Source organism: Hoplias malabaricus, chromosome 1, assembly GCF_029633855.1.
Source record: "Hoplias malabaricus isolate fHopMal1 chromosome 1, fHopMal1.hap1, whole genome shotgun sequence".
Classification (NCBI taxonomy): Eukaryota; Metazoa; Chordata; class Actinopteri; order Characiformes; family Erythrinidae; genus Hoplias; species Hoplias malabaricus.
In genome coordinates this window covers 67,512,737-67,540,670 of record NC_089800.1, presented here as the reverse complement: position 1 = coordinate 67,540,670, position 27,934 = coordinate 67,512,737, and the positions used below count along the sequence as shown (strand labels likewise).

The window sequence follows — 27,934 nt, the reverse complement described above, 5'->3', positions numbered from 1 at the left end:
CTGGGGTTGGTTGTATAGTGACCTTCATTTGTGTGCGGTAGGGCCATGTGTGTGTGTGAGGAGAATAGAGATAATGAGTGCTCTGGCCTACACCGGAGCCTAAATGTCACCATCTAAACAATGAGGACAGGGATTAGTGAGGAGCTGTTGACATTTGCTGCTAAGATAATTAGCCGCTAAGAGGCTAAGCCAGAGGCTACTCATTATGAGCTGTTGACGGGAGCTTTGGAAAAAGACTGGCTTGGCAGGATCGATCCATAACAACGTTTTGGGCTGGAAGAGGTAAACACCAGGGTGCACAGATGAAGGATGAATCGACAGGTGGCTCAGATCTGAAGGTCTTGATATGAGGAGGTTTATTGTTATGATGGGAGTCTTGGTTAAGGATTTGGAAAAAATTCTATTAATTTAATAGTTCACTGGTTATTATCATGTTCCAACTGTGAAGAAAATGTACTGATATTAGCAACAGCTTTGAAGAAAATAAGCCTCTGGGAGTTAAAAAGAAACCTAGGTCTTTGATAACAGATTAAACCTGGCCTTTAAAAGAATTTCAGTTGAGAAAGGGCCTTCCCCTGCTCTTTAGATAAAAAAAAGCCTCTTTTTCTTTGGAAAATGTTTTACATGTTTTCTCGACAGTGAAACATAGCGTGATTTTGATTGAGGTTGGGACATAAAGTCCCCATTTTTTTTGCCAAATTTTCCAAATCACTTTTCGATTTGGAAAGTGAGTCTGTCCACTCTGTCTTTTCAAACTCCTGCTAATACCACTGAACAGCTTAAAACACTGAAGAGAATGCAAACTGCCCAGACCTGTCACATTAGCTGACAGATGTTAGCTATTACCAAGAGCAGACATGTCAGGGGAGGGAAGGTCAGCCAACCCAGCCAGAGAGTGAGGCCAGTTGTGTTCTCTATGACACTTGGCTTCAGATGGATAAAACATCACCAGGGAATGAACTTGTTATTTCTTATTATTAGGGTCAATGTTTAGACTGCTGTGCCACACAGGAGCCACAACATTAATTTTTATATCTGGGATACATATTTTCAAATTGCATGAGCTACAGATTTAATATACCCAATTAACAAACATTAAACGAATACCACTGAGAAACAAAAACACTCATGGCCAGTGACATCACAACCACAAATGGGTGGTAGGCTGTGACCAAAATGGCTCCCTAATCTCTCATTAATATTGTGCTATATAGTGAGACAGTGTTGAGTTCACTGAGTAATGCTAGTGCTAATGAATTCAGACATTTTCACTGTTCGTTGTCCTAAACATCACACTCACATTTTAAAGTACGGTTCAGACACTCAAAGAAACTAGCCAACATACTCAATAGCGACACATTTCTGTCATAGCCTTTATGTTTGGCATTCAAATCTCAAGCCAGAAATCATGCATAATATGGTCTATTTAAATTGCTATTTTAATACTGTTTTGGAAAGGAAAAAAATGCAATTTGATATCCCAAAATGGACAACCCTATTAGTGGCAAGCTTTTCTTTGGCGAGTTTTTTAAAACAAACTACGTTGGTCTCCAGCTTGACTTAGAACTGAACGTGCCACTGTTGACTGTGGAAGCTGTTCTGAATACTTCTGTTTCCAATGTGTTGCATTGCTGCTGGAACCCGAATGTGGGAGTGGATAAAGGTCTTTGGCTGTGGTTTACGCTTGTGTCATGATTTCTCTTCTGTCTGCATGGGGAGAACTTCTGTTATCCAGTAGTAGAAGAGGGAACAGATCAGTTGAGTTTCATCTGAGAGAGAGAGAGAGAGAGAAAGAGAGAACCATTAAAATAATTGTTTCTGTGATTACTTGAATAGAATATTTAAACAGAACATAAATGAATAGAACATTTAAAGGAAATTCACTGAGAGAAGACAACATAATGCTTTGGGTCTGAAAGAATGTTGCCCTATCAAGAGGTTCAGGAAAAAAAGAATAAAGAGACACAAAAGTTTGAGATTACTCTGTGAGGATCAGAAAATACAAGCAGTTTAAGACTTAACCCTGGAGGCGTTAACAAAAAAATTCTTGCAGATTTATTTTCGCACTGTGTTGTACATGAAAAGCCCACAGTATTCATAAAGTAGTTTTACCTATAGGTCACACTTTCTTTCACATTTATAGTCCCCACAGCAATTCACATAAAATATCAAAAGGTTTACACCACTGTTCTTATAAATGAGTCTGTGTGTGTGTGTAAAAACCCTGAACTCTGTGGGTGTGTGATAGAGTGAGCGGCTTAACGGCTCCGTCACCCTTGACTGGCGTCCCCTCTGAGGCCGAAATTAAGCTCTGAGACAGGTTTGGGAGCGGAGAATGTAGTCCATTGATTCCCGCTGTGTGGAGGAGCAGCAGCGAGCTGTGAAGAACGGCTGAAGGTCCAGAACCACACACGCCAAGAGCTCTGCCCCTGTTTATCATTCATCTTACAAGAGAAGGATGATCTAGGAGATATTTCCTTGTAAGGTACACTATAATTTAAAAATGCTTGTAGGTGACAAATGTTATTAGTGCTACTAAGATGCCACTATGATGCACACACAGATGTTCAGAGGAGCACATATACTTTGTATAACCTCTGTAAGAAAACATAAACTTAAATGAAATGCTCTGGAGTAGCTGCACATGCATTTAAGGTTACTATGTCCAATACAAAGTGTGGGCTAGAGGGTTATAATACCACACTTGTATTGAGGTCTGATTAAGCTGCATCACTCCACACACAAATGTCCCAACCATCATGTTAAAGCCTTGCAATAACAGAAGACGCTGTTACTGCAGGAAAAATTGGAACAACCCACTACTGATGTCCTTGTTTTCAAAAGAAATTGTGGATGACCACAGGAGTATAAGTGAAGTCAGGTACTGATGTTCGAGGAATAGTTCTGGAAATCAACCACTCTATCTTATTCTAAAGGTACAGGATGGAGCCTCAATCCCTTCAGAGAATGTAGCACCCATCTAGCCAGCTCTTGGCATTTAGCCTTGGAATCCTGAGCTCACACGCACTGCTCCAGAGCGTCCCATTTGATTTCATGCTTTTCTAAGCAAGGCCTTCCCTAAAACACTGGAGATGATAAAGGGATGTCACCCTTGAAGGCTCACAGTAGCAGCGCTCACATTCAAAGACACTGACAGACAAAACAGCCACATTTACAATCTCTAAACACAGTAAACCCTGGGACTGAAGTCAGGAAGTTTGTATCCACAGTGCGACAGAGGATTTCTATTTACAGAATGAGCCCTGGAAAAGATGATCTCCTTGAATCAACATGAATCACTCCGACATTTTTATCAAAGCAACTCTAGTGGCTTTACAAATCCCTGCTTTTTTAATTAAAGGAATTAACAGTAGAAAAGCCTGATTTTTGGTGCAGAACAGAAAAATAAAAATTTTGGACACTGTGTCTACAGTCACTATCTGAAATACTGTACACTATATGCCCAAACATTTGTAGGCATTCATTCATTCGTTGATTCATTGTCTGTAACCGCTTATCCAATTCAGGGTCACCGTGGGTCCGGAGCCTACCCTGAATCACTGGGCGCAAGGTGGGAATACACCCTGGAGGGGGCACCAGTCGTTTGTAGTCATTTATATTCTTTATAAAATAATTTAACTTCTATAGAGCTGAACAGTTTGGTTCCAGAAAAAAAAATCCCATTCATAATCGCCATAGGGATATTTTTAAACCAGTGTATTTCATCCAGTCAACAGACTTATGATGAGTCAGCAGACAGTAAGGGGATGATACATGCTGTAGTTAAAGCCACAAAGTTAAACTTTTTTGTGATTTAAACTGTGATTTAAACTTGTTAAGACCAAGATTATACAATGGAAATTTTAACTACACAAACTACAAAACAGAATGATAAAATAGAAACACATTATGTGTCTAAAATCTACACTTACAGTAATAATAAAAAAAAAATCTACATACACAAACACTAGAAATAAAAATACGATTGAAAAAGTTGTGAAAGTGATTGGTTGAAACCATCTGCAGTGTTTTTCGTGGGGCATCTAATTCTTTCTGACATCAAGCACGTTACAATTTAAATTTTTAAATCTTTTTGTATGAAGTCATAATTTATCTGCTGGTTGGTGCCTAGTGCTGAGTGATATGAGCGCAAATAAATATCACGATTAATTGTACATTTTACCACGATTACGATTAATGACAAGCCTTGTATTAAACATGGGATACTTTTTCTAATGTTGCTGGAAGCTTGCTCCTCTCTTGTTTTTTGAGCACTGTTTATATTTGGTGTGTGATTGTGCTTTGGTCGCAGAAGCCAAAAGTCTCAGTGTTTAGTCTCAGTGAACTTCTTTTTGTTCAGCTTCGCCTTAATTATTGTCAAAACACAGCACCTCCAAATCACAGACACAGTGTTTTTGTTTGGTGCTAGCTGTTCAAGTCGCTCGGTCGACCTCATCGTTTAGGTTCTCCACCATGTTGCAGATAGGGGCAGAATCACGCGACTACAGCGTGGTAGTGTGGTCTTAAAGGTACAGTACATGAACACACAACGGGGGCATGACAGAAGAATTAAAATTGTTCTGTTATGTCTTTAAAATAATTACAGACATGATTATGTTGATTAGATATTCTGAATGTCGATTTCAATTAATTTTCAATTCAGCCCTATTGGTGCCTAAAACATTTATATATGGACTTTTCTAAATGTCTTTGCTTACAATGAACTGGCTTTTACTTCTGGAACCCGAGTGACTGAAAAACGCTGTGAGGCTCTCTAATGTACACTAGGTGTACCCAGGCAGGGCAGTGCCGCTGCAGGTAGTGTCGCTGCCATGCAGCTATCACTATGTTCAATGCCAAGACATAGATGTGTACAAACCCCCATGCAATATGCTGTAGTGCACTGGAAATATATTCTCTGTAATGATGGAGCTCCATCCAATACAACTGAGATGATGAGAGACATCAATATCTGACCTCACTAAAGCTCTAGTGGCTGAACGCCATTACATCCTCACAGCAAATTTCTAACAAAACTAAAACTCTCTGTTGCCACTAGAGGAATGAAACCTGTGTGAGCAGCACTCATGAGCCCACTTGCATTAGTGCAGAGTGAATGGAGATTGACACAACGTCCTAATATAGACCTGTTGGAATGACATAGTTTTTGTCTTCGGGTGAGTGCACCTAAACCTCCATATCCACACTGACGCCCCGCCGAGAACAGCCATCTGTCACGCTCCGAGAGAGGGGGGAAACGCAGGCCATCCTTTCAAACCATCTCGCTTTAATGACGGCTGACCTACTTGCAAATCGCTCGGTGAGCGATTCCTGGCAGTAATGATGCGGTAATGTATGGGATGATACTCTAAATGATGCGTTCAATTGTGCGGAACATCCGTCAATTTTGGTTCCTGCGATTTAGTTAATGTGCCCGGAGTTCATGACTTTTTACTCGTCTTTGCTTTCGCGCAACAGACCGCATCTACATTGACTGAGCCTCTGAAATGAGCAATTAAAACTCTATTAGAAAAAGTTTACACTTTAATAGTTGCAGGAAAGCAATGTTGGTCTTGGGCCATTTTGCTTGAACTAACTAGAACAGATTAATTCCCACTCGTCCAACATTCCTTCTAAAATCCAGGGTATTAATATGTAATTTGTCCTCCCTTTGCTGCATTAACAGCCTCAATTCTTCTGAGGCATTCTGTAAGAATTTGATAGCATTCAGCCACAAGAACATTATTGAAGTCATTTACTCATGTCATTCCACAGTTCCACAGGTCATTCCCCAGGTTTCCACTCCTCCAGTGCGGCTGTTCTAGAATAACCATAGATAGAAAGATAGATGCCAGTTATGTGCTGATCATACCTTAGAGTAGTTGAATTCATGAATTGTAAAAAGTGTACACCTGCTTCTGGAGAAAAACAATTCACCCACAGCCTGCTGCAAGACGGCAATGGCAAAAGCAGGCAGACTAGCACCAGCCTGAATGATTTAAAGTGTAAAATAAAGGGCAGTTTACCTTCACAGTCCAAAATGCTCTGTTAATTAATTATTTACAGCAGTTCAAGGCCACGTTTGGGTATTACAATAACTTTAACTGTATAAGTCAGAGCCCTGGCAGTTTTACAGCAGATGGTTGATTTTCAAACCCGGAACAGAATGACCCATCATTCTCTGATGATAAATCTCAAAACTCCCCTGCCATCTGCTACCTGTTTTTTGATGTAGCTTGGCTGTATGTTTTCTAAATTTTCAGCAGATACACACTGATATTTGAATGTACATGTTTGATGGTCAGCACTGGGCCATTGTGCCCCTTGATGTCAGGCCCAGAATTGTCAGTCCTGTTTAGTATGCCGCTTTTATTCGGACCGGGCCTGTGCTTGGGAGGTTCTTGCGTGACAGAAATACCAGAGATATGATTAGGTAGGTGTGTAGCAGGTCCTGAGGTTGTCGTGGTGACGGGAACACTGTTCCTGACAGTGAGATGGCCACCTGCTTTGTCTGGTCTTATTCTGCAGCGAGAGAATCACTAAACACTGCTCTGCTAAGTGAACTGACAGTTTGCACACATTAGGGCTAAATGATAACAGAAGAGTAAATTAAAGTGGATAATTGATGGATAACTTAATTAAATAAATAAAAATAAATCACCATATTTAAATAATCTAAACCAAAACTTGCACATACTTTGGATACAAAATTTTGTTTTGCTGAGCATTTTCATTGATGGAACTTATAATGAATAAAATCTTCTTACTTGCCTTTTTCAAATTACTTCATTTTTAGGTTATTTTTTGTTGAATAAAGAGACAATAGTCAATTTTTAAAGAACATTATGTAGCATTTTTACCTTAAAATGGCAGCTTCAAAATAGAGAGAGAGAGAGAGAGAGAGAGAGAGAGAGAGAGAGAACCCAGAGAGGGTGTTCTCCTACAGGGAAGAGACTGATAAGCAGCCATACAAGAGTTAATACTGGACTGAACTGAGGCAGACATGACACAAGACAGATGCTTTCTTCTGTGTTGGATTAGCAAGTAATAACATGTTGATGCCCTTTCTTGATGTGTTGCTGTGTTAGTAAGTGATAGGTTTCATTGACAAAAGTGTTATAATCTGGGTTTTGAGAGTTACTGAGCAGTGAGCCAGGGTTTGCGGCTAATATTAGCTGGATTAGCTCAACTTTTAAGGTTAGACATACGTAATAAGGGCTGTTCTGTAGTTGCTGTGTGGTTGTAATGGCCATAGTTACACTTTGTGTCAGTGGACATTGTTCTAATTAGGTTTTTGACAGTTACTGATGAATGAGGTGCCTGCTAATTTTAGCGGGATTAGCTCCATTTTTAGTGTTCAGTATTGATTCTGGTAATATGTGTGAGTGTGTTTATTGCTGGAATGCCCTAAGTGTGTTTTACTAAAAGCCAAAGAGCCAGTCGTGACCAATGTGAATATCCCTTGGCTCAGAGAGAGAGAGTGTGTGTGAGACTTAATTTCATGACGGTACTGTATACGTGAATTACACTCAGCAACAAGAGGGAGTGTTTAGGAGACAAACAAGACCAATTCTTACATAGCATTCCTTCAATACAATGCAACAGTTACCATACAATGAGAAGAGAGCGGGAGATTGTTTGCATTTCCAAATACATGTACCAAACCAAAATTTACACAATATTATTTTGTAAACCAAATAATAGTTTTAGTGATATTAAGTGATTTAATTAACATTTTGAATGCAAATCTTAATTTAATATACAGAATAACTACTTTTTGGAAACTGTTTTTATATAGTGCTTTTATGTGTGTCTGATTTTACACCTTCTTAAATGCATAAACAATAAAGCACCAAAAAACAACAACAAAAAAAAACTACACAGTCACAAAGCAGTTACAGAAATGAGAAGGTATTGAGACTGAACCTGGACAGAAAATTCTCAAAATCTTTCTAGACTGCATGTTGCTTTCTGGGAAACCCCTTGTAGAGGGTGGGACTTGCTCTAACCATACCTTAGCACACTCTACTTCCTCCTCCGTATAAAGCTCACCTGTGCTCATTGTGGAGTTGTGTCTGAATTCTTGCAGTGCTGTATTTAGCTGTTCTACCTCCCTGTGGCCCAGCAGAGCCCTCAGCCTGCAGACACTGGACACATCTGCCTTGCCTTCCGAGAGATGAGTGAACAGAGACTCTGCTGTGCTTAGAGAAAGAAAGGGGCTGCCCACAGTCCTGGAATCTGGAGGTTGGAAGGAAAATCAGTCAGTGGAAAATCAACCCTGCGTTAAAGTGAGGGGTCGTAATCAGTGTCAGTAAATGGCTTTAAAAAAAAAAAAAAAAAAAAAACCACACACAAATGTGTCCTTCTATTTTTCTTGGTTTGCTTCTCTACTCACAGCAGAGAAATGGCATTTAGAGTATTTTAGACAATGGAGAGAACTCCAGATATTGAAAAGCACAAACTAAGATGAATATATTGCGCTATTCCTTCTCCATTGGTGGGCAGTATTGACTTATCTTTGCTGTTTCGTATTATAAGGCAGATATGTGGAGCAATGGAAAAAGTTCATGTGGTCTGATAAATCCTGATTTACTCTCTCCCAGATTGATGGGCACCTCAGGGTAAGAAGAGAAGCACATATAGCTTTGAGCCTTTCAAGCATAGTGCCCTCTGAAGGCAATGTGATGACCTGGAATTGCTTTAGTTGATCATATCTAGGCACAGCAAAATTATATGGCAAATATAATTAAGTACGCTGAGTACTTGAATGTACTGAATGGCCAGGTTATTTCATCGACGGACTTTTAATACCTGGTTTACATGGGTATATTGCAGGACGACAATGTTAGGATTCTTCATTGTAAGAGAAGGTCTGGAACAAATTTCACAGATGAATTGGCCACTACAATTCAGAGTCCTGATCTTAACCCCACTGAAAATCTTTTGGTTGTGCTGGAGAAGACCAAGTCATTGTACAAGAGCAACTCTAGATGGAAATAAATGTGATATCGCATAAGGTTGATGAAACTAAGGAGAATGCATGTCATAATCAAAGCTAAAGGTGGTCCAATGAAATATCACTGTGCAACTGTTTTGACCAGACAGTGTATGAAGTTAATATGACAAGTCAACATCACTGATAACAGATTTCAAATTTTTGTTAGCTATATTAGCCTTGTAGCTCTAAAGAAAAAACTAAAGAAGCAAACTTCACACACCAAATTTGTTTTGGCAAATCTTGGCAATCAAAACTAGGGGAAGGAGAATATGATCATTATTATATTTTGGCAAACGATTCCTTCATAGATATTTGCTCTATTATACTGCTAAACCGCCCTGATCAAGCTACTCAGGGTGCAGAGGAACATCTGGACTTTAGAGGCAGATCTGCTGGGCTTGAAATGCAACAGTTTGTGCTGAGTGACCAATAGTCAGCGCAACAGAACCGTTCATGCCTTCCATGACTTAAAATTCAGTGTGAAACAGCCAAATAATTCAAAAACCTTTCTTTACCATTGAGTCACACAGAAAAAAAAAGACACATATGAATCTTGGCTTTTGTAAGAACCCATGAGGGACAGCAGGACTTGCTGTACTCTTCAAAAGCCAGACCCTAAGCTCTGGAACCAAAACTTTTTCACTGTACATGACTGAAGGCTGTTTACGGACACATTACACAGCTGAAGTCAAAGAGAATGAACCCACACACACATGCATTAGGGGGGCAGTGAAAACACCCAGAGCTGGCCATCCCCAGTAATCAAGGAGCATCTGGAGTTTAGGTGCCTTGATCAAGGGCACTTCAGCTGTGGATGTTGTGAGGAGACAGCGCTGTTCTTTTACCTCCCACTGCCCTCAATTTCCTGCCTGTTTTCAGGATCAAACAGGTGACCTTCCTGTCCCAAGTTTATTTCTAATGAAAGTTAACGTAGTAAATGTTTATACAAAATCATTACGGACCTCTTTTTGCCGGACCTCCTACTGCCGATGTTCGAGCGAGAACTGTTAGTTTAGCCATATTCCACAGCGAGAACTTGAGGTGGCGCTAATTCACCGTCTGTTTTTAGTTCAGCCATATTTCATATTCCAGTTTGTAAACTGTTTCCATCAACATAAACTGGTTTGCAAACCAGAAAAAATATGTTCCCAGCTGGAACCAAAGAAGTGTACATTCCTCGGTACAAACAGTGGCTGAATAATAGGAAATAAGACAGGAACATGCTCCATTTGTGTGTGTTTCTGGGGCTGTGTTTGGCACGACACCATGGGCATTGGTCAGAGTCTCGGCTCGGCGTTGGTTAGCTCACAAGCTCAGCAGGACGGCTCAGAACTGCAACATTTACACACGTGTCTCACAGAAAGAGGAGGACTGCTGAATTTGTCTTATTTCACGCGAGTGTGTCTTTGTCCGAAATATTGTGAAGTGGTGGAGAGACATTTTGTGGCGTTAGTGTGTTTATAAAACTCCATAGAGCTGCTCATAGTCACATTAAATTTCACATGCTTTAACCTGTTACATGGAATAAATAAGTGATTGTAATTCTTAAAATCAACAATTTTAAGCTCATCTTGTATTTACTTTTAAATAAAAAAAAACAAGAAAAAGACTGATGCCGGTGTTATATATTATGAAAAAACTTTGTGCTCCTTTTTCCTTTCTGCATTTATTAGTTCTGCCCTCCATATTTTCTGTACAACACAATCACATTATAAAAACCACATGCAACAAAGACTTTGATATGAAGCATGAAAACTTCTCCAGATCTTCCAATGAGAAGGGTAAGTATTTTGGGCTTTCCTGTTTTTGAAATGCCATAAACACCTCAATGGCTATATTGTTGTCCGGCCAAATTAGGCTTGCCTAGTTTTCTTTTTTTCTTTTTATTTTATTTTCTTTATTATTTTTTTAATATAACCAAGAGAACTGGTCCATTGATTATATTAAATGAAAAAAAAAGGAGGGAAGGTTTGACAATAGCACACAGAAAGATTCATATAGAAATGAATAAGAATAAGAATAAAAATTCATATAGAAATGTAAGGACCAAGGCTACACCTGTAATCCCAAGTTTTCTCTTATTGTCAGACTTACGATCGGAACAGTAGAGGTCCCATGTGGTTCGGAGGAAGTCTAGAACCTCTTCTGTGTTTTGACTCTTTCCTTCATCATTCTCCTCCTCTTCCTCTCCTCTGTCCAGTCTGTAGGTGAACTCCAGAGCTCTGGACTGTGGTGCCAGCCCGAGTGAGTGGAGCTTCTCTTTCTGACGTTTCTTCTTTAGCTTTCTCTTCTTGCTTTTGCTGAGTCTTCCCTGGACCCCGGGGACCTGCAAGTTCGGTCTGTTTTTGTCCACAGCTTCTTCTTCTTGCCCTTGAACAGTGCCGTCTTGTGTGGAGGTGGATGTCTTCCAAGCTCTGGCATCATTAGCCCTGCTTTTCTTCTTTCGCTTCCTTCTCTTTCGGGTGTGTGCTCCTTCGTCTTCTTCTTCACTGTCATCACTGTGTTCTGGCCCTAAATGATGAAGTGGAAACAAAAAGAGAACATGAATTGTATATTCAGTGCTTTTTAATATTAAAATTATATATATATATATATATATATATATATATATATATATATATATATATATATGTACACACACACTACAGGGTGAATCAAAAAAAATCAGAAGTCTTAGGACACCCGTTTATTTCAGAAACAAAAGGGAAAATGACTGATCTGAATACCCCAGAAAGTAATGGGTGAGGGGGCATATCTTTAAGTGTACGTCAAAGAACGTGGCCACTATCTTGAAAGCTGCCATACTGGATAAAGCGCAAGTTTTTCCGCTGGAAAAGTGGTCATGTACCATATCAAATAAGACCATAACTTTCTCCGGAAGCGACGTCTCGCAGCAGAATGTGGTGTCAGCCATGTGGTCATTGGATTGGCTGTCGTGGTTCTGTGGAATGTCCGCCCAGATCACTCAACCTCAGACCAATCGACTTTTATCTCTGGGGTCATTTCAAACAAACTGTGTATGCTGAGAAAACCTGCAACATACAGTTGCCCATTGTGGAGGCTTGTAACAGCATTTCTTCAGTGATTTTCGTGCTGGTTCATAACGACTCCAACGAATCCAGCTTTATTGTTGTTTCAAATTTCTGTGTTGATAACTTTTAAACTACAAGACATATTGCAAATAAGATTGCGGCATTCGATTTCTGAGAAAATTCCGGTCTTTTTACATGACCACTTTCCCATTGGTAATATCTGCCCTTGTTCCAATATTGCGGCTTTCAAGATGGTGGCCATGTTGCAGACACAGCCTAAAAGACAAGCCCTCTCACCCATTACTTGCTGGGGTATTCAGATATGTCATTTTCCCTTTTGTTTCTGAAATAAAAGGATGTCCTGAGACTTTTGAACCCTGTATATGACAAAGGGTTTATTGGCCACTGATCATCAATCTTAAATTTCTTCTAAAATTAAGCACATTAATACATAGGTTGTTGTACTTGCTGCAGCAACATGCACTACTCTCTTATTTACACTTGATGTTGGAAAATTGCTGTGATAATTTGATGGCATTCGGCCCTGAGGGGTTTAGGAAAAACAGATGTAGGAGGATGTTAGTGTAGCACCACTGCTCCAACTCATCAGAAAGTCCTGAATGATCTACAGATCCCCAGTCAAATGCTAAGGCCTTCATATCTCTCTCCCTAATACCCAGCTTGGAGCATGGTGACCTTTAGATCATGTGTGGCTGCTCAAAGAGTCTTGTTTCTTTCTGTTCTAAGGGATTAATAAAGCTGAACATCTCATGTAAGATTCTCCCTTAAGTGTCCTTGGAAGAACGCACACAGACACACTGAGGAGCATGCACACTTTAACTGCAGTTTAGTGTCTTTGCCCCGTCTGCCCCTTGTTGCTCTGTTCTCCAGGGAGTGAGTGTGTGTGTGTGTGTGTGTGTGTGTGTGCCATATGTAGCGAACGAGAGTAGTGGAGCGTGACTGAAGTGTCCTCCAACACGCCTCGTTATTCATTAATCCACCAAGCCACAAGCCTTTTACTACAAACGTCATTATATAGAGAGGAGGGGGCCAACCGCTACTGGAGAGAGGGGAAGGAGGGACCCATGCTTAATAATATAGCTAATGGGAGTGTGTTTGATCGTGTGTGTGTGTGTGTGTGTGTGTGTGTGTTGCCACTGCAGCTGTGCAGATTCAGGCAGGTCCACTCCGATCAATAGCTCCTCATATCTATGCAGAGATCCACACTGAATTTCCCACAGTACAAAAGATTTGAACAAGGCAAAGTCACATCAATATGCAGCTTTAAAAATACAGAATTATCTGGGATTTTAAGTTAGAGATACACTATACATAATATGGCCAAAAGTTTGAAGACACTCCTAAAGTGAATTCTGCTACTCTAAGGCACATAAGCTTTGTTGTATACAATTTTGGACACTAGTAGCAGCTGCACATTACCCTAGGAATACTACACTCAATGCTTCTCATGGGCTAAGGGGGTCTGAAAGCACCCAGTGTTGCGCTGTGGAGCAGTAGGTTACCCAATACCTTTGGGGTGAGTTGAAGTTGTGTTTGGGATCAGTACCCATCCTCACTAATGCCCTCAGGGTCAAATGCCATCAGCCATCAGGCAGTGGAACATTGTTCTTTGGAAATATGGTGCTCCATCCAATGCCTTTGGGATTCGTTTCTGATTCCAAACTAATCATCCAGCGTAAGTACTTGACCTGACTGTTTTCAAATTTAAAAGAAAAAAAAAAAAAAGAAAATAAAAAATACCTCAAAACAATGTCCCAATATCTAATGTAAAGACTTCTCAAAAGAGTGGGAGTAAATAATGCGTTAGTTATACCTTTAATGTCAGAGAAAAGAAAAATATAATAATTCCACAGGTGTATTAAACATTGGGAAAAAACATTCCAATCATTACTGTTAAGTAGATCTGCATTGCCAATGAGGCAAAGCCACAGTGCGCCCTCTAGTGTTGGGAGTAGACACCTACCACAGTATTATTTCACAGTCACGCTCCATGATGGGAACCTAACAAATCACTTCCATAAATGTGTAGTGGGAAAATTCTGTCTGAAACTGTAGCTCTGAGCTGTGTTTTAGTGATACCATCATCTGCTGAAGTATGGAAATGTAATGAAGACCACTAATTAGGAGATTAATTCCTGGAGAAAATGGGCCATCCGGCAGAGAAGAGCGTCTCATCCGGAAGGAGGAAAGAAAAAGATGTCCTCAACAGCCCTCTCCATGAGAGAGAGAGAGAGAGAGAGAGAGAGAGAGAGAGAGAGAGAGAGCTGCTGCAACTACATGTACATTTATGGCAATCTCTCTATTCCAGAGTGATTTAGGGGAGTGAGGCTTTTAAAACCCAATCTACCACTTGGAAAGCAATGGTGTTACCCACTCTGCTACACCAATCAGGCAACTACAGTCTTGATACATAAGTGGGATATCATCTGCTACTTCAAATCATTGTGTCTAGCTATTAATCTCTTGCATGTGAATGAAAACAAAGTTAATGTGTGTCTAAGCACTGTAAATCCAATAACAAAATTGTGTCTCATGCCTGTCATTTTCCAATTTCACAGGGGAACACTGGAGCCGAATGGAGTCTGGCGAACCCGCTGAGAACTAAACAAAGGTGACATGTCTGACACTAGGCCCTTAGAACTGTAAAAAAAGACAAAAAGAAGTAAAAGTACATAAAAAAGCTACAATGTAACAAACAATAAGGAGCCGGCCTTTACAGAACTTTTTTGTATTTGCATTTTTAAGGCTATGGTTTGGTCAGTAATCCAATATGCACAGGTTCCACAGTATTTCAAGAGCTAATAGTCTCCATCTTGAAGACTGTCTAGACTTTTATCCATTTTAATAGAGAACAGTATGTCACACAATGTCAGAAAGCCTGAACAGGTTGAGTATTGAATTTTTAAATTAACTTTTTGTTAACACTCAATACAATTAATCAACTAACATTTGGAAAACCTACACTAAACACACAATGCATATAAAAAGTGAACTTAAGATTATAACAGGGGCCTAAATCCACACAGAAGTAGGTAGATAATGCCAAAAATTCACAAAAACAGCCAAATCATAAAACATTTTTGAGGTGGAACAGTTTGAATATCTAAATGGCGAAATGTGAATCAGTGACAGAAAAGGGTTTTTTCACATAAACTATGCTGTAAATACGTGACCATGGGCTTTTAATTGACTCCCCAGAGTCTCCTTCCTCATCTCTGCTATCCACACTTTAGGATATCACACTTTCCCATCAAAACCTTAAGAACAAGTTCTGAGTGAAATAAATGACACAAAATCTCCAACAAGTAAATATTAAATCAAGCTTTTTGGTATAAAGAGTGTTTGTGATATAAACTGCTGTAAAATTATTTTTGATCATGAAAAGAAGTTGATTTGCAAATGTGTAGCTGATAGAAACATAACTCGTTTTGCACTTATTTTTTTTGAATTCATTCATTATCTGTAACCGCTTATCCAATTCAGGGTCACGGTGGGTCCAGAGCCTACCTGGAATCATTGGGCGCAAGGCGGGAATACACCCTGGAGGGGGCGCCAATCCTTCACAGGGCAACACAGACACATTCACTCACACACTCACACCTACGGACACTTTTGAGTTGCCAATCCACCTACCAACGTGTGTTATTTGGACTGTGGGAGGAAACCGGAGCACCCAGAGGAAACCCACGCGGACACGGGGAGAACACACCAACTCCTCACAGACAGTCAACCGGAGCGGGAATCAAACCCACAACCTCCAGGCCCCTGGAAATGTGTGACTGCAAAACTACCTGCTGCGCCACCGTGCCGCCCTTATTTTTTCGAATTGCACATAACAATTGCAAAATGTCTGAATGGAAACCTGGCTAGCAACGGTATTGTTATTTGAATAGAATGATAATTTATGTAAAAATGTACGTACCATTCAAAAAACAAGCTTGACTAGAAGTATAGCAACAGCATCTTGAAAACTGAGATTCAAGCAGCACACTACTCAAATTCCCTGTGTATTTTTTTCCACCTTAGTCCAAATGTTATATATATATTTTTTTTTTCATGTATGGCTTATCTGTGTTATGACACGTCCTTTTACTCAGATTCAAGTGCTGCTCCTCACTCACTCACATTAGCATTTGCATCCTTAAGCTTCTACAATAGCCGAGACCAGTCCCAAATGCACCCTGTGGTGCTCAAAGTCTGGTTTTTCATTGATGTCAACAATGTGCAAGGTTCTAGTGCTAGAGACATCTTACGTGGCTAGTCGGATCTTCAGGGTGTTTGAGAAAACTCTCTCGTCCTTGTAATAATTTTAATGTTGTGTGGATGCATGAGTTGTATCATTAAGGAGGCATGTTAATTTTACAATACAACTACCCCCCGATGAACTCCTCCAATCCCACTGAATGTCCTGGAAGGCTTTGGAGTAAAATCTTTTGACAATGATTTCCAATAAAAGTTAAGTATATTGTTCCCTATAAATCTTCTATTCACTATTTTGGTAAATGTTTTTTTTTCTGGAGAGCAATGATTTATGGCAATTGCACTAGTGTTAGCTAAAGATCACATACCATCTACTGTTTGCTAGGGAGCAAATGTTTAAATCAATATGAGACACTCTGTATAAAGTCCTTTAGATCAAATCTTTTTAATAAACAACAAGAGATTAAGGTATAGCGAATAATTACAGAATGGACACCACAGGAATCTGGAAGCGTCAGGTTATACTGCTCAGTATTTTTGCACGAATATCACAAATAAATGCAATGATACTATACAAACCTCAAGGTATTTTATAATCATACACAAGATGTAAAATGTCCTATGCCAATCCATTAGAGCTTCACATAGGGCCCACGCCACTCTCTTCCTACCAGCAGCCACATAATTTCCATTGTTCCAATCCTACAGCTACACCCTAAGGTTGCTGTGACTGTTTATGATCCAATCAGCAACCAGCTGCCCTTAACAACTACGGTTACTCATTGAGCCCATCACATGAATATCCAAACCACACACTGCATCACTAGCTCTTCACAGGGGTCATCAGGTAGGCACCACCCCTCAATAGCGTTTCGCTGAATTAAACCCACAACACATCCAGAAGGCTCAACAGTGAAGTCTGGCGTCCCAGACCCACTCCCTCCAACCAGCTTTACAGTCCTACCTTACCCTTAAGTATCTACAACCGTAAATCCACACTGGCCTCCCTGATGTCCAAGGCTGTATATGTAACATGGTGCAGTATGAGTCTTCTGATCTTAATCTATATTATCTTATATAGCAGTCCTGTAGTAACATCAGGATTGAATTACACTTGTTAACATTTGAGCTAAGCCTCTTAAAGGATTCTTACAAAAATCTCTGTAGCATAGAACTTTATTAGAGAATGAGCAAACATTTAGTTAATGTACTTTTTGTTAATTACAGATTTGAGAGTATTCATTTCAAAGTCAATTTAAACTGAGTGTAGGTAATGCTCCATTTACCCATGACTCTTGAACTTAAGAGGAAGTTATTTAAGGTGAACATAAAGTTAAACTTGCTGTTCTGCCATGTCATGGATGAGTAAAAGAAACGAGAGGGAACGGTACAAATAATTATTAAAAAAGGTAGAGCAGAGAAAAAAATAAAACCAGGATAAAGAAAAGGAACAAAGAGAGGATAAAAGAGAAGAAAACTGAAAAAAAGATCAAAGAATAAAAATGAAGATTAATTAATGTAGGAGAGGAAAGAGCAGAAAAGGAATGAAGACACAGGGCTCAGGACACAGAGGAGAAGGATAAAAATATTGGAAATGGGACAATGATGAGATCATACAGGAGAGTAGACAAAAGGAAACCACAGAAATGGACAAGGCCAGGCAGTGAGAGGCCACAAAAGATGAACAGGTGAGTTCTGTAAAGAAAAGGACATACACTGTTTAACACGGTTGTATGCTAATGTATATATCGTTCATAAGGAGACACAAAAGTGCTAAAGAGAGGTAAGGGAGAGTTTTGTGTCTTTCAAACAATGTTTCTGTTTACTGTCTGATGGTTTTATTGGGATAACGGAAACCAAACATGGCGATCAGAGACATACATTAACATGAGACAGATGAAAAACAAAACTGGTATCTTCAAATGAGGGCGGTATTTATGACGTGTGTGGGATGTGTCAAATTTCAGTTCTGTGTCTGTGGGAGCTCAATGGCTGCTGATGTCACGGTCTGAAAATAGGTGGAGAAAATCACAAGCCCAGTAGCCCACTGCAGTTGTAAATTTTGCGCCGAGTTTGAATTAAAAGAGAAAGGAATTAAGCTGTAAACAGACATAATTCTCAGAAAAACTTTCACTCAACTTCTCACGGGTATATGGCTTTATCCTCTAAATATGTGTGTTTTGAGCCTCAGTTCCCTGAAAAATCTGCTGTGATGCGCTAAACCATAAGTGCCCATTAACACCAGCTGTGCTTCTAAACGCTGTAGAACCATATTATTTCGCTTATTTTTGAACTTTTCTGTTCATTCAGCACCAGTTGCTGAAATTTGCTCTCTCAGTAAAGGGTTTTTATCGTGAACACATGTGTGTGTGCACAAAGATATAAAGCTCAGCACAGCCCGACAGAGCACTCCGCCCGATGGTAATACTGTATACCGAGATAATATTTTGAGATGGTATTATGGTATGAAAAATGAGAATACCATTCATCCCTAGAGAAAATAATGGAGTTTTTTTCCACTGGATGTCACAGATGACTCTAAAACAGCAACCAGTGGATATCAGACACAAGATAAATGAGATAAAGTGAAGTAAAATGTCTGTGGCACTGCAGGGAATCACTTTAAAAGTCAATGATACTTATTTTTTTTTTTACTTTATTATTAATATTTATTATAATTTGTTAATGTGTCATTTACAGACCCTATTTGGAAAGTTACTGCTGGCTAATGTTTGTGTCCCAAATCTCTCCCTGCTCATTACATAATGCACTATGTGACTTATAAATTCTTGGCTTATTCACTCAAATATAGTGCTACATGTCCAGTGTGGAGTTGTCCACATGACTGATTCCCAAACATATCTTTGTTAAACAAATCTTACATTGCCTTGTGTGAGTGCACTACCCGAGAGTTGGGATGCTGCCTGAGAAACTAATTTTAGCTGGAAGGATGGTGATATCTTATCAAACAGGACTGAAAATATATATAAAACATGCTCTGAGTAATTTTAAATGTTTCTCCCAGTCATATTACAAAAGGCAATGGTTCTGGGTTTAAATTATGAACTATAAGCAGTCTATGGTGTAAGCTGATGAAATACAGGAGCTAGGTAACAACAGTAGAATTCTGCTGTAAGCAGCTCCAATAAAAATCTGACCATACTCACAAACTGTCTGGTTGTGTTTGACACGAAAGCCGTTGCTTGGGTCCATTTCCATAGGAGCAGAATATTTATTTCTCAGAGATATTAAAAACTAGGCAGAATTGACTAGCTTGCTAACTAGCAAGAAGAAGAATGAACATGTATCATATTCAGATTTCATAGACAATGACTTGCTTGTGAAGCTTTGAAAGTTGATACATTTTTAGTTCAGTGGAGCTCAGTAGGGCTACTCAGGTCACTGTGACAAATGTGTTCTCCCTGTATCTATGTGGGTCTCCTCTGGGTGTTCCAGTTTCCTTCCACGGTCCAAAATCAGATGCTGGTAGGTGGATTTGTTATATAAATGCATCCATATTTGAGAGTGTGTGAGGTCCTGTGATAGACTGGCAACTCATCCAGCCCATATCTCTTTTAAGTAACTACAGAAGGTTGTGAATTCTGTGCTGGGTTTTCAGTTTGGCATCACCACCAAAAAAGCATCTATTGTCTGCACAGCAAAAAAATCAATAAATAAAATAGGAAGAAGGAAAAGCCAAAGAAAAAAAAATCCTGTTTGATAAATTTAGACTTTGCCTTTGAGGGAGCAGCATTATTAATGCAACTGTGCCCTTCCTATTGTGAGTCATGTGATCAGTTGCGTGTTGTTGCCACCCACACGCTGAGGAGCTCTGAAATGTAAAATTCATGATGGTTTCATTTAGATATTTCCTGAATTAATTAAACATGGGATGAGTAAGTAGAAGTGGTAAATGTAGTTGGATGTAAGACTCTAAGTGTGTACTGTAAATGCACTAGACTCTGTAAATGCAGAAGTAGGCTGGTATTACTGCATGGTCAATTAACTCTCTCTCTACCTGCTAAAAATGTCACTTTTCATATGAAAATATTTTCTGATGTAACCAGTGATCCTTTTAAGACATCATGGAGTCAAGGATAAAGAAGCATGCAGGGAGGACAACTTCAGATACTTTTTCACACAGAAAAACATACATGATTTTTGTAAAGATCAAGCAGACCCAGGTCATCACCTTCTCAGGCATTCATTCATTCATTCATTGACTGAAACTGCTTATTCAGTTCAGGGTCATGGTGGGTCCAGAGCCTGTCCGGAATCACTGGGCGCAAGGCAGGAACACACCCTAGAGGGGGCGCCAGACCTTCCCAAGGTGACACACACTCACACCTATGGACACTTTTGAGTCGCCAATCCCCCTACCGACATGTGTTTTTGGACCGTGGGAGGAAACCGGAGCAACCGGAGGAAACCCATGCGAACAAGGGGGAAACACACCAAACTCCTCACAGACAGTCACCCGCAGTGGGACTTGAACCCACAACCTCCAGGTCCCTAGAGCTGTGAGGAATCTGGAGTCTATAGTTGGAATCTGGAGCAACTTCCAAACTACACACTGTAAAATAAAACAACATGGTAAGGTTAGTCTAAGTCAGAAACAGGATAAAACGAGCAGTTCTCACTTGGTGCTTCATGGAGCAAAAAACACAATGAGTTTGGAGAAATATGAGCACTGATTTAATACGGAGAAAACAAAAATGAAGAAGAAAAAACCAAGCAAAAACGTCAAATATCCAGAGCTTATGCTTCTCACTCTTGGGCTGTGGCCCATTCTCATCTAAAGGAACAGGTTTGGAAACCTGTCATTCTGAACATAGCTGTTTAGACAGGGAGAGAATGTTGCTGTGGTGTTTGACCCTTGTGGTATTTTGATCACAGACATTTCATTATTACCCCAGAGAACTGTGTTCACCGGTGGAAAAGGGGTATAGCATATCCCCTTTAAAGAGAAAAAGAAACAGACAATGAAGTAGAAAGCTGCACTTTGTTTGCATTTAAACCGGATTAAAGTGTGAGTCTGAGGGATCAGGTTGAAATTGCTCTAAGCTGAAATAGCTAATTGTGAGTGTTTGTTTACAGGAGTAAAGCCTAATCTCCTGCTCCGCTGAACAAGAATATTATTTAATTTCCCTACTCAAAATGCCACACTAACTGTAACATGGAATTAGAGTACATATCTCAGGGAGTCATTTACGATTTTAACACCTTACAGTCACCTTCTAAGTCGGAACAACTGCAAGGTCTAGCAGCACAAATACCAGGTTTAGGCTATTTAAAATAACAAATATGTACATGTCCCCATAGCCTCCAATAACATAAAAAAAAGTGTCTGCTTACATCATTAACGTAAATCTGACTATGGTGGTTATGGTGAGATGCCTAACACTGCAGACTGTCTGCAAGTGCTTTGTCGTCCGGGTTAGTGTGATTCGCACATTTTGTAATGCCCACAAAAACAGTTCAGTGCTGCATTGTTATTGTTTTGAGACTTGATTTTGCATATCAAAATTTGCAGACAAAAGCCCAGTGTGACCACAGCTTTATGTGTCCCTGCTTAACTAGTGAACCACTGCGGTTTCCGAATGATGCAGGTACAGTATCTTATTTTAGTGTGATTTATTTTGGTGTCAACTTAACATATTAAGCTAGTGTGAGTAAGAATTATCGCAGAATTCGGGTGCACACGTAGTATTAGCTTGGAGCTGTAAATTGAATTTGCAAATCCTGCCAAAAGCCAAACACTGATTAAGTATGACCTCCATTTCTAAGATGAATAACACTATATCGACTCCAGTAGATTATAACAACCGATAGAGTCTCTTCTAATAGATCGTCTGAGTGTTGCACTGCAGTGACTGCTGGTCCCACATACTCGAGTCAACCTCTCTCCGTAAATGCTTTAGCACTTAAGGACACAATCTGGGAGATGGCTTCTCCGCTCTAGCACTCAGACAAACTAAGGGAATGAGGGAGGGAATGAAGCAGAAGAGCGATAGAGAGCTTCCCAGCGGCAGCCCACGTTCGACTTGAATTGTTGAGGGGGGGCGGGGTACAATAAATTAGATAGGGTACATGTGCTTGCTACTCTCACAGCCTCTAAATGCAAGATTAGAGCCTCTTACCAGCTGTCCCATCTGCAATACTGATGGCTTCTGACTTTTCATCTCCTTGGGTAGGCCTGTACTCCTCAGGCGGAGGGAGAACAGTGTACACTTTCTTGCCTAATAAACCACAAGCTGCAACACTACCTGAAATATATACAGAAGAAGTAAAGTGTAAAATACATCAATCTGAAGGCTGTATCAATCCCCATAGAAAGCCATAAACCTGTGTGACACTGTCTGGAGGTATCACACATGTCCAAATGTACCATGCTCAATGTAAAGCCCAGGCTAAAGCAGTATATATGCCCTGCAGCACTGTGTGCGGAGCAGAGGAACTTTATTCTCTGAACTGATAAAGCATTATTCAGTATTTATGGGAAGAGCTGTAGTGGTATTTGTAGTAAAAATGTATTATGTAACAGTGGTGCTGAAACAGACATCTGAAGAGTTTAATGATTTTATTTTCTGTGTGAATTTGATTGCAGTCAGCATCAAATCATTACATTTTTATTGAGTTCAGGTACTGACGTAGCATTACTAATTTTTGGCTACAAATACCATTACAACTGTTCTTAAGTACTGAATATGTTTTTAGTTGCTTTCCCTTCTCCCAATACACCTGATTCAACTAATTAGTTAATTAATAGACCTTTCAGAGCAACAGTGGGTGTGTTAAAGCAGGGAAATCACTAAACTACACAGGATAGTATAGTGTAGTGTTGAGAAATACTATAACTACAGTAAATAATATGCTATGTCTTACCAGTCCCTATATTTGGTTTGAGCTGGACCCTTTTAGATACTGGAGCTGGGTCTGGGATGTGGACGGAGGTAGAGTCGAGCACTTTTTCTACCTGTGGGGCAGCAGGGTAGAGTCTCTGTAGCACTTTGGCTTGGAAAACTGAAAGAAAATAAAATGCTAAATGTGCATCAAAACATGAAACTCACAAATGACAAAGGCAAACGATAACAATACAGTGACTATGGGAACACAGACAGCAAAAACAAGCATAAAACAAAGCTCAAATTTGCTTCTCGTTCACCGTTTTTATTCGAATTTTCTCTTCCACCTTAAATGGCTCTGCAGGACACGTAACTTCTATGGCATTTAAGGTGGAAAGTAAAACATTGTTTATGTAAATAACGAGCTGTTAAGAAAGGGTCTTTAAAGATATTAGTTCTTACCATCTTTTCTAAACGACATATTTCCACCCGGGATTATTCCTTGCATTATTCCATTTTAAAACAATTAAAGCACATTCTCTGTAAGTTCTGCTCAGGAGACGCTATTGCGGCTAGCCATTTCAAAGGAGAACTGGAACAAACACGTTTTCAACGACCTCTGAAACACCATGTTGGTGAAGGACCCTACACAGAAAAAAGTGCTGACATTAAAATAAGAGCATATACAGACTAAAAATAAAGACAACAATGCAAAATTGCCTTAAGCCGTCAGCTCAATTGGTGAACAAGACCTTACAATGATGGCGGAACTCGTGGGACTCACTCAACGCTGCGTCTAAGCGCGCATGCGCAGAGCAAAAGCGCTGGACCGCGGCGAATGTCAGTGGTGAGACAGTGGACGAGCATCAGTGCGGGAACGCGCACTCGCACGCGCTCCTTCAGACCCAGGAAACTTCACCATGTAAAAGACGGACCCTCTCTGGACAGGAATGACCTATCATGTCAGCACTGAAGAAGGTTGGTGAGGATAAATTGTCCTTTTTTTTTTTTTTTTTTAAAAAAAAAGAAAGGCTGCTGTTTGCTTGGCAACAACCCCTCCTTTATTTCTGATTACAGGCTGCTGTTGACTGTTAACTCTTCTTGTACTTACATTTTTGTTTTAAAGGGGAATTTCTCAGATTTACTAAATTATATGGATGTTTCTGTAGTTGTGAGAGGTAAGCAAAGCCATTCAGAATGGTTTGTAGAAAAACCTACAGACTTAGATTTCTTTATTTTTTACAGTAGTGGTAATAGTAACCGGGAGTCATGACGTCAGCAATGAACGGATCCATTTTACACACTCTCCAAAATCACTAATATATATTTTTTAATCTTATGCTGAGAGCGATACAAGTTTTTGCTTTAATCACCACCATGTGTACACCCCCAAAATTAAAAAAATATGTATAGTTTTTTTTTTTTTTTTATGTTGATTGCTAACTTATAAGAGTGGTCTAGAATCAGGCTGCAGTATCCTAACCATTTCAATAAAAACTTTGTTATGGAGTTCACAAAGGTGGACCTTTGGTTCCTATCAGCACCTCTGTGAGCAATTCTGAATGTGCAAAATGTTTGACTTGGATAAAACTACTTCTCAACTGTCCTGTCCGTTTCTTTTTGGAGAGAAGGTGCAAAAGTAGTGGAGTTTTTGCGCATTATTGAAGGAACTGTCCTTTAGTGGATCTTTACTGCCTTTCTATCTGTTTTACTCTATTGTCCATAACCTACATTCATCTGAAGAAGATTCCAGGGAGTAACTGGCATGTTCTAAAATTCATAGAGTTTACATTAATCCTTTCATCTTTGGTTCCCTCAGTTCATCACTGCCAAAGCAACACCTGAGACAGCAGTCAGAAATTATATTAATGGAATGTACATTAGCAGTAAAATGCCTGAAATGACAAATTCTCACTTCTCAATCTATAGGTGCTCTTCAAAATGATCAGCAAATCTTCTCCTTATCCATCCAGTGTACAATGGATAATGTCTTTTGCATGAGAGTAATGCACAAGGAGGAATGGTCTCTGGGATTTGAGATGTGGTCTCTATCATTCTGCAGGATGATTCTGTTAAGTCAATTTAACAGTAGGTTGGTTTATAGGGCAGTGCCTCTGTTTTTTCAGCAGGTAAAACACAAGCAAAGACCTCAAGCATGGCCTCTGTAGGAAATATAAAGTTAGGAAAGTATTCAAGACTTAAGGTGTTATATTCATATTTAGGACTTCTGGAGGAAGTCTACCTTCCTGCCACAAATGCGCTTAAGTCTTAGTGGCTGCCTGCAAATCTCCGTCCCTTCTCAAGGCTGCTAAGACTTAAACACATTTGCAGTGAAAAGGATGTCTCCAGACAAGCACACACACACACACACACACACACACACACACACACACACACACACACATATATATATAAACATTTTTTGGGGGGATTTTTATGATGAATGGACCAAAAGAAATTCTTCAAAATTACTTGGGAAAACTCTTTTTACATGGATTTTCATTGTGAGTTAAGAAAGCTTTTCCTTCTCCTGTAAAGTTAATATTTTGGAGATACATGATTTTCATTGGACAGCGAAGACATAGGTAATAACCCAGTGTTTCCTAACACTTTTTTAGAATACTATAAAAATGACCATTTATTGGTCAAATCCACACATCTTTTTTATTTTTAATCCAATTACGCTGCTCTTCTGATATAGCTTTATATTTTCATACGGCCCGATAAATATCGATGAATCTGCTTTTTTGCTTAGTGTTACATTGGAGCAGTTTCCACTGCAGTGAAGCAGAATTATTCAGACAGTATCAGTCAATTTAAAGCTGAAGCAGGGGGCATTACAGTGTTCTCTACTGTGAATGCAGGAGTGTGTGTGTGTGTGTGTGTGTTGGCGGGGGGGTGGTGGTGTTGAGAGAGGGAATGGGACAAAGATAAGTGGATGCAGATCAGTGAGTGTGTGTGTGTGTGTGTGTGTGTGTGTGTGTAAATGTGTATGAGAGAAAAAGAGAGAGAGAGAAGGTAGGAACAGAAGGTGACTGACTGACAGTCTTTAGTTTACACAGCAGAGAGATAGAGAGAGTGGGAAAATGATAAAGAGAATTGGATGCAAAAGCAGTCTGTAAGTCAAGAGTGAAGGAGGGGGGAAGAGGGAGATGGCTGAAAAAAGAGATGGGTGCAAAATGGTGAGAGAGGAAAAAAATTAAAAGGCACACACAATGGGAGATGAGAGAGAGAGACAGAGAGAGAGAGAGAGAGAGAAGAAAAAGCATCAATTTCCTAAACGGTGTTAAACAGATTACATAATGCAGTGAAGATGTGCTGTAAAGCAATTGAGGAGCATGTGTGTGTGTTTGCATGTGTGTGTTTTTACAGAGTCGCAGTAAACACTCTCAGTGAAGGACTGTCTCTGACAAAATCTTTCAGAATACACTTTTGTCAAACAAATCAAAAAATATAAAGTTAGTGTGAGCAGTTGTGGAGCAGTGACACTGGTGATTTTCTTAACAAGTTTAAATGAATTCTTCCGATTTTCTGTTTACCTCTAAATGATGGGGTGATATTCTGGCCCCAGTCCAGAATGCGATCTCATCATTTTAAAGAGCAGATATTATTAGTGTGTGTTTTGCTGGTAAAGTGGATCAAACAGAGCAGTGCTGCTGGAGTTTCAAACACTATGTCCACTCACTGTCCGCTCCAATATGCACTCCTACCCCATTGGTCCACCTTGTAGATGTAAATTCATAGAGATTATCTCATCTGTTGCTACACAGTTGGTGTTGGTCATCCTTGAGTCCAGTGTTTCCCAAACTTTTCTGTAGAGTCTGCCATTTTGTAGCTGAGAATATGTTCCTACCTCCTTAGGATCTGGTTAGAAATATTTGAATTCATACAAAACTGCAACATCTTATTGAAGAAAACAAAGTGACATGTATATTGTATCTTATTATTATGTTTTGCTGCGCCACCCTGCAATAACTCGGTGACTTTTCTCCCACCCCCCACTTTGGGAACCACTACTCTAGTCCTGCATCAGTGGTCACAGGATGCTGTTGGCTGGATATTTTTGGTTGGTCCAGAAGTGACACTTAGAGCTTTAAAAACTCCAGCAGCACTTCTGTGTCTGATCCACTTGTACCAGTGCAACACATACTAACACACCACCCCAACTGTCATTGCAGCACTGAGAATAATCACTATCATCATCTTCTATTCCGCTTGTCCATTTCAGGGCCGCGGTGACTGAGAATAATCCAACATCCAAGTCATGCCTACTCTGTGGGCGTCATGACTTTTTGAAGAACAGTGTGAAAGGGGGCCTACACCTGGACTACAATCTAATTGTAGAACTACAAAGTGCTCCTCTATGATCAATGGAGCTGAGAGAATGGGCAGTGAGCTTAGAAACAAAGAGGCGGTTACAATGTTATAGCTGATCTCAGGAAGATTCCAGTTATCAGATTAAACTTGTGAACTTAGGTGATGTTCTCATTGTACATTTTCACACCAGTCATTTTTACTGCCGGTGTATATCTGCTCATGGCTGACCTTCCTGGATATGAAGGTCACTAGTAAACACTGGCAGAGAGGTTGCCAGATTGGCTTCAGAACCAAAGTGGAAATCAATACAAGGCTTGTAGGGTGGAAAGCGTCGCATTTCTAGGACCGAGTGCTGAAACCCCATAAACATTCAGCTGCGGCCTTCGCCTCACAATTCCTGAATTATACAGTGAGAAGCTTGTTTTATTTTTAGCTCATTTCATGAACATAGACCATGTTTGGTGGCAGGCGGCATGGAACCGGACTTGAGAAGGAGATTTTTCTGTCAAGCAGTGTGCAAG

The 27,934-nt window shown here is 39.8% G+C and overlaps 1 protein-coding gene across 1 annotated transcript; it reads right to left on the bottom strand.

Moving 5' to 3' along the window:
* Positions 1–5: 5 nt before the first annotated feature.
* Positions 6–23,925, bottom strand: erich1 (glutamate rich 1). The gene is made up of 7 exons (XM_066682147.1): positions 23,854–23,925; positions 23,559–23,741; positions 23,137–23,274; positions 22,392–22,517; positions 11,093–11,509; positions 8,053–8,238; positions 6–1,769 (listed from the first exon to the last, which is right to left on the bottom strand). The coding sequence occupies exons 2-7, from the start codon at positions 23,602–23,604 to the stop codon at positions 1,690–1,692; spliced, it is 993 nt and encodes a 330-aa protein (XP_066538244.1). The 5' UTR covers positions 23,605–23,741; positions 23,854–23,925; the 3' UTR covers positions 6–1,689.
* Between the last annotated feature and the right edge of the window lie 4,009 nt (positions 23,926–27,934).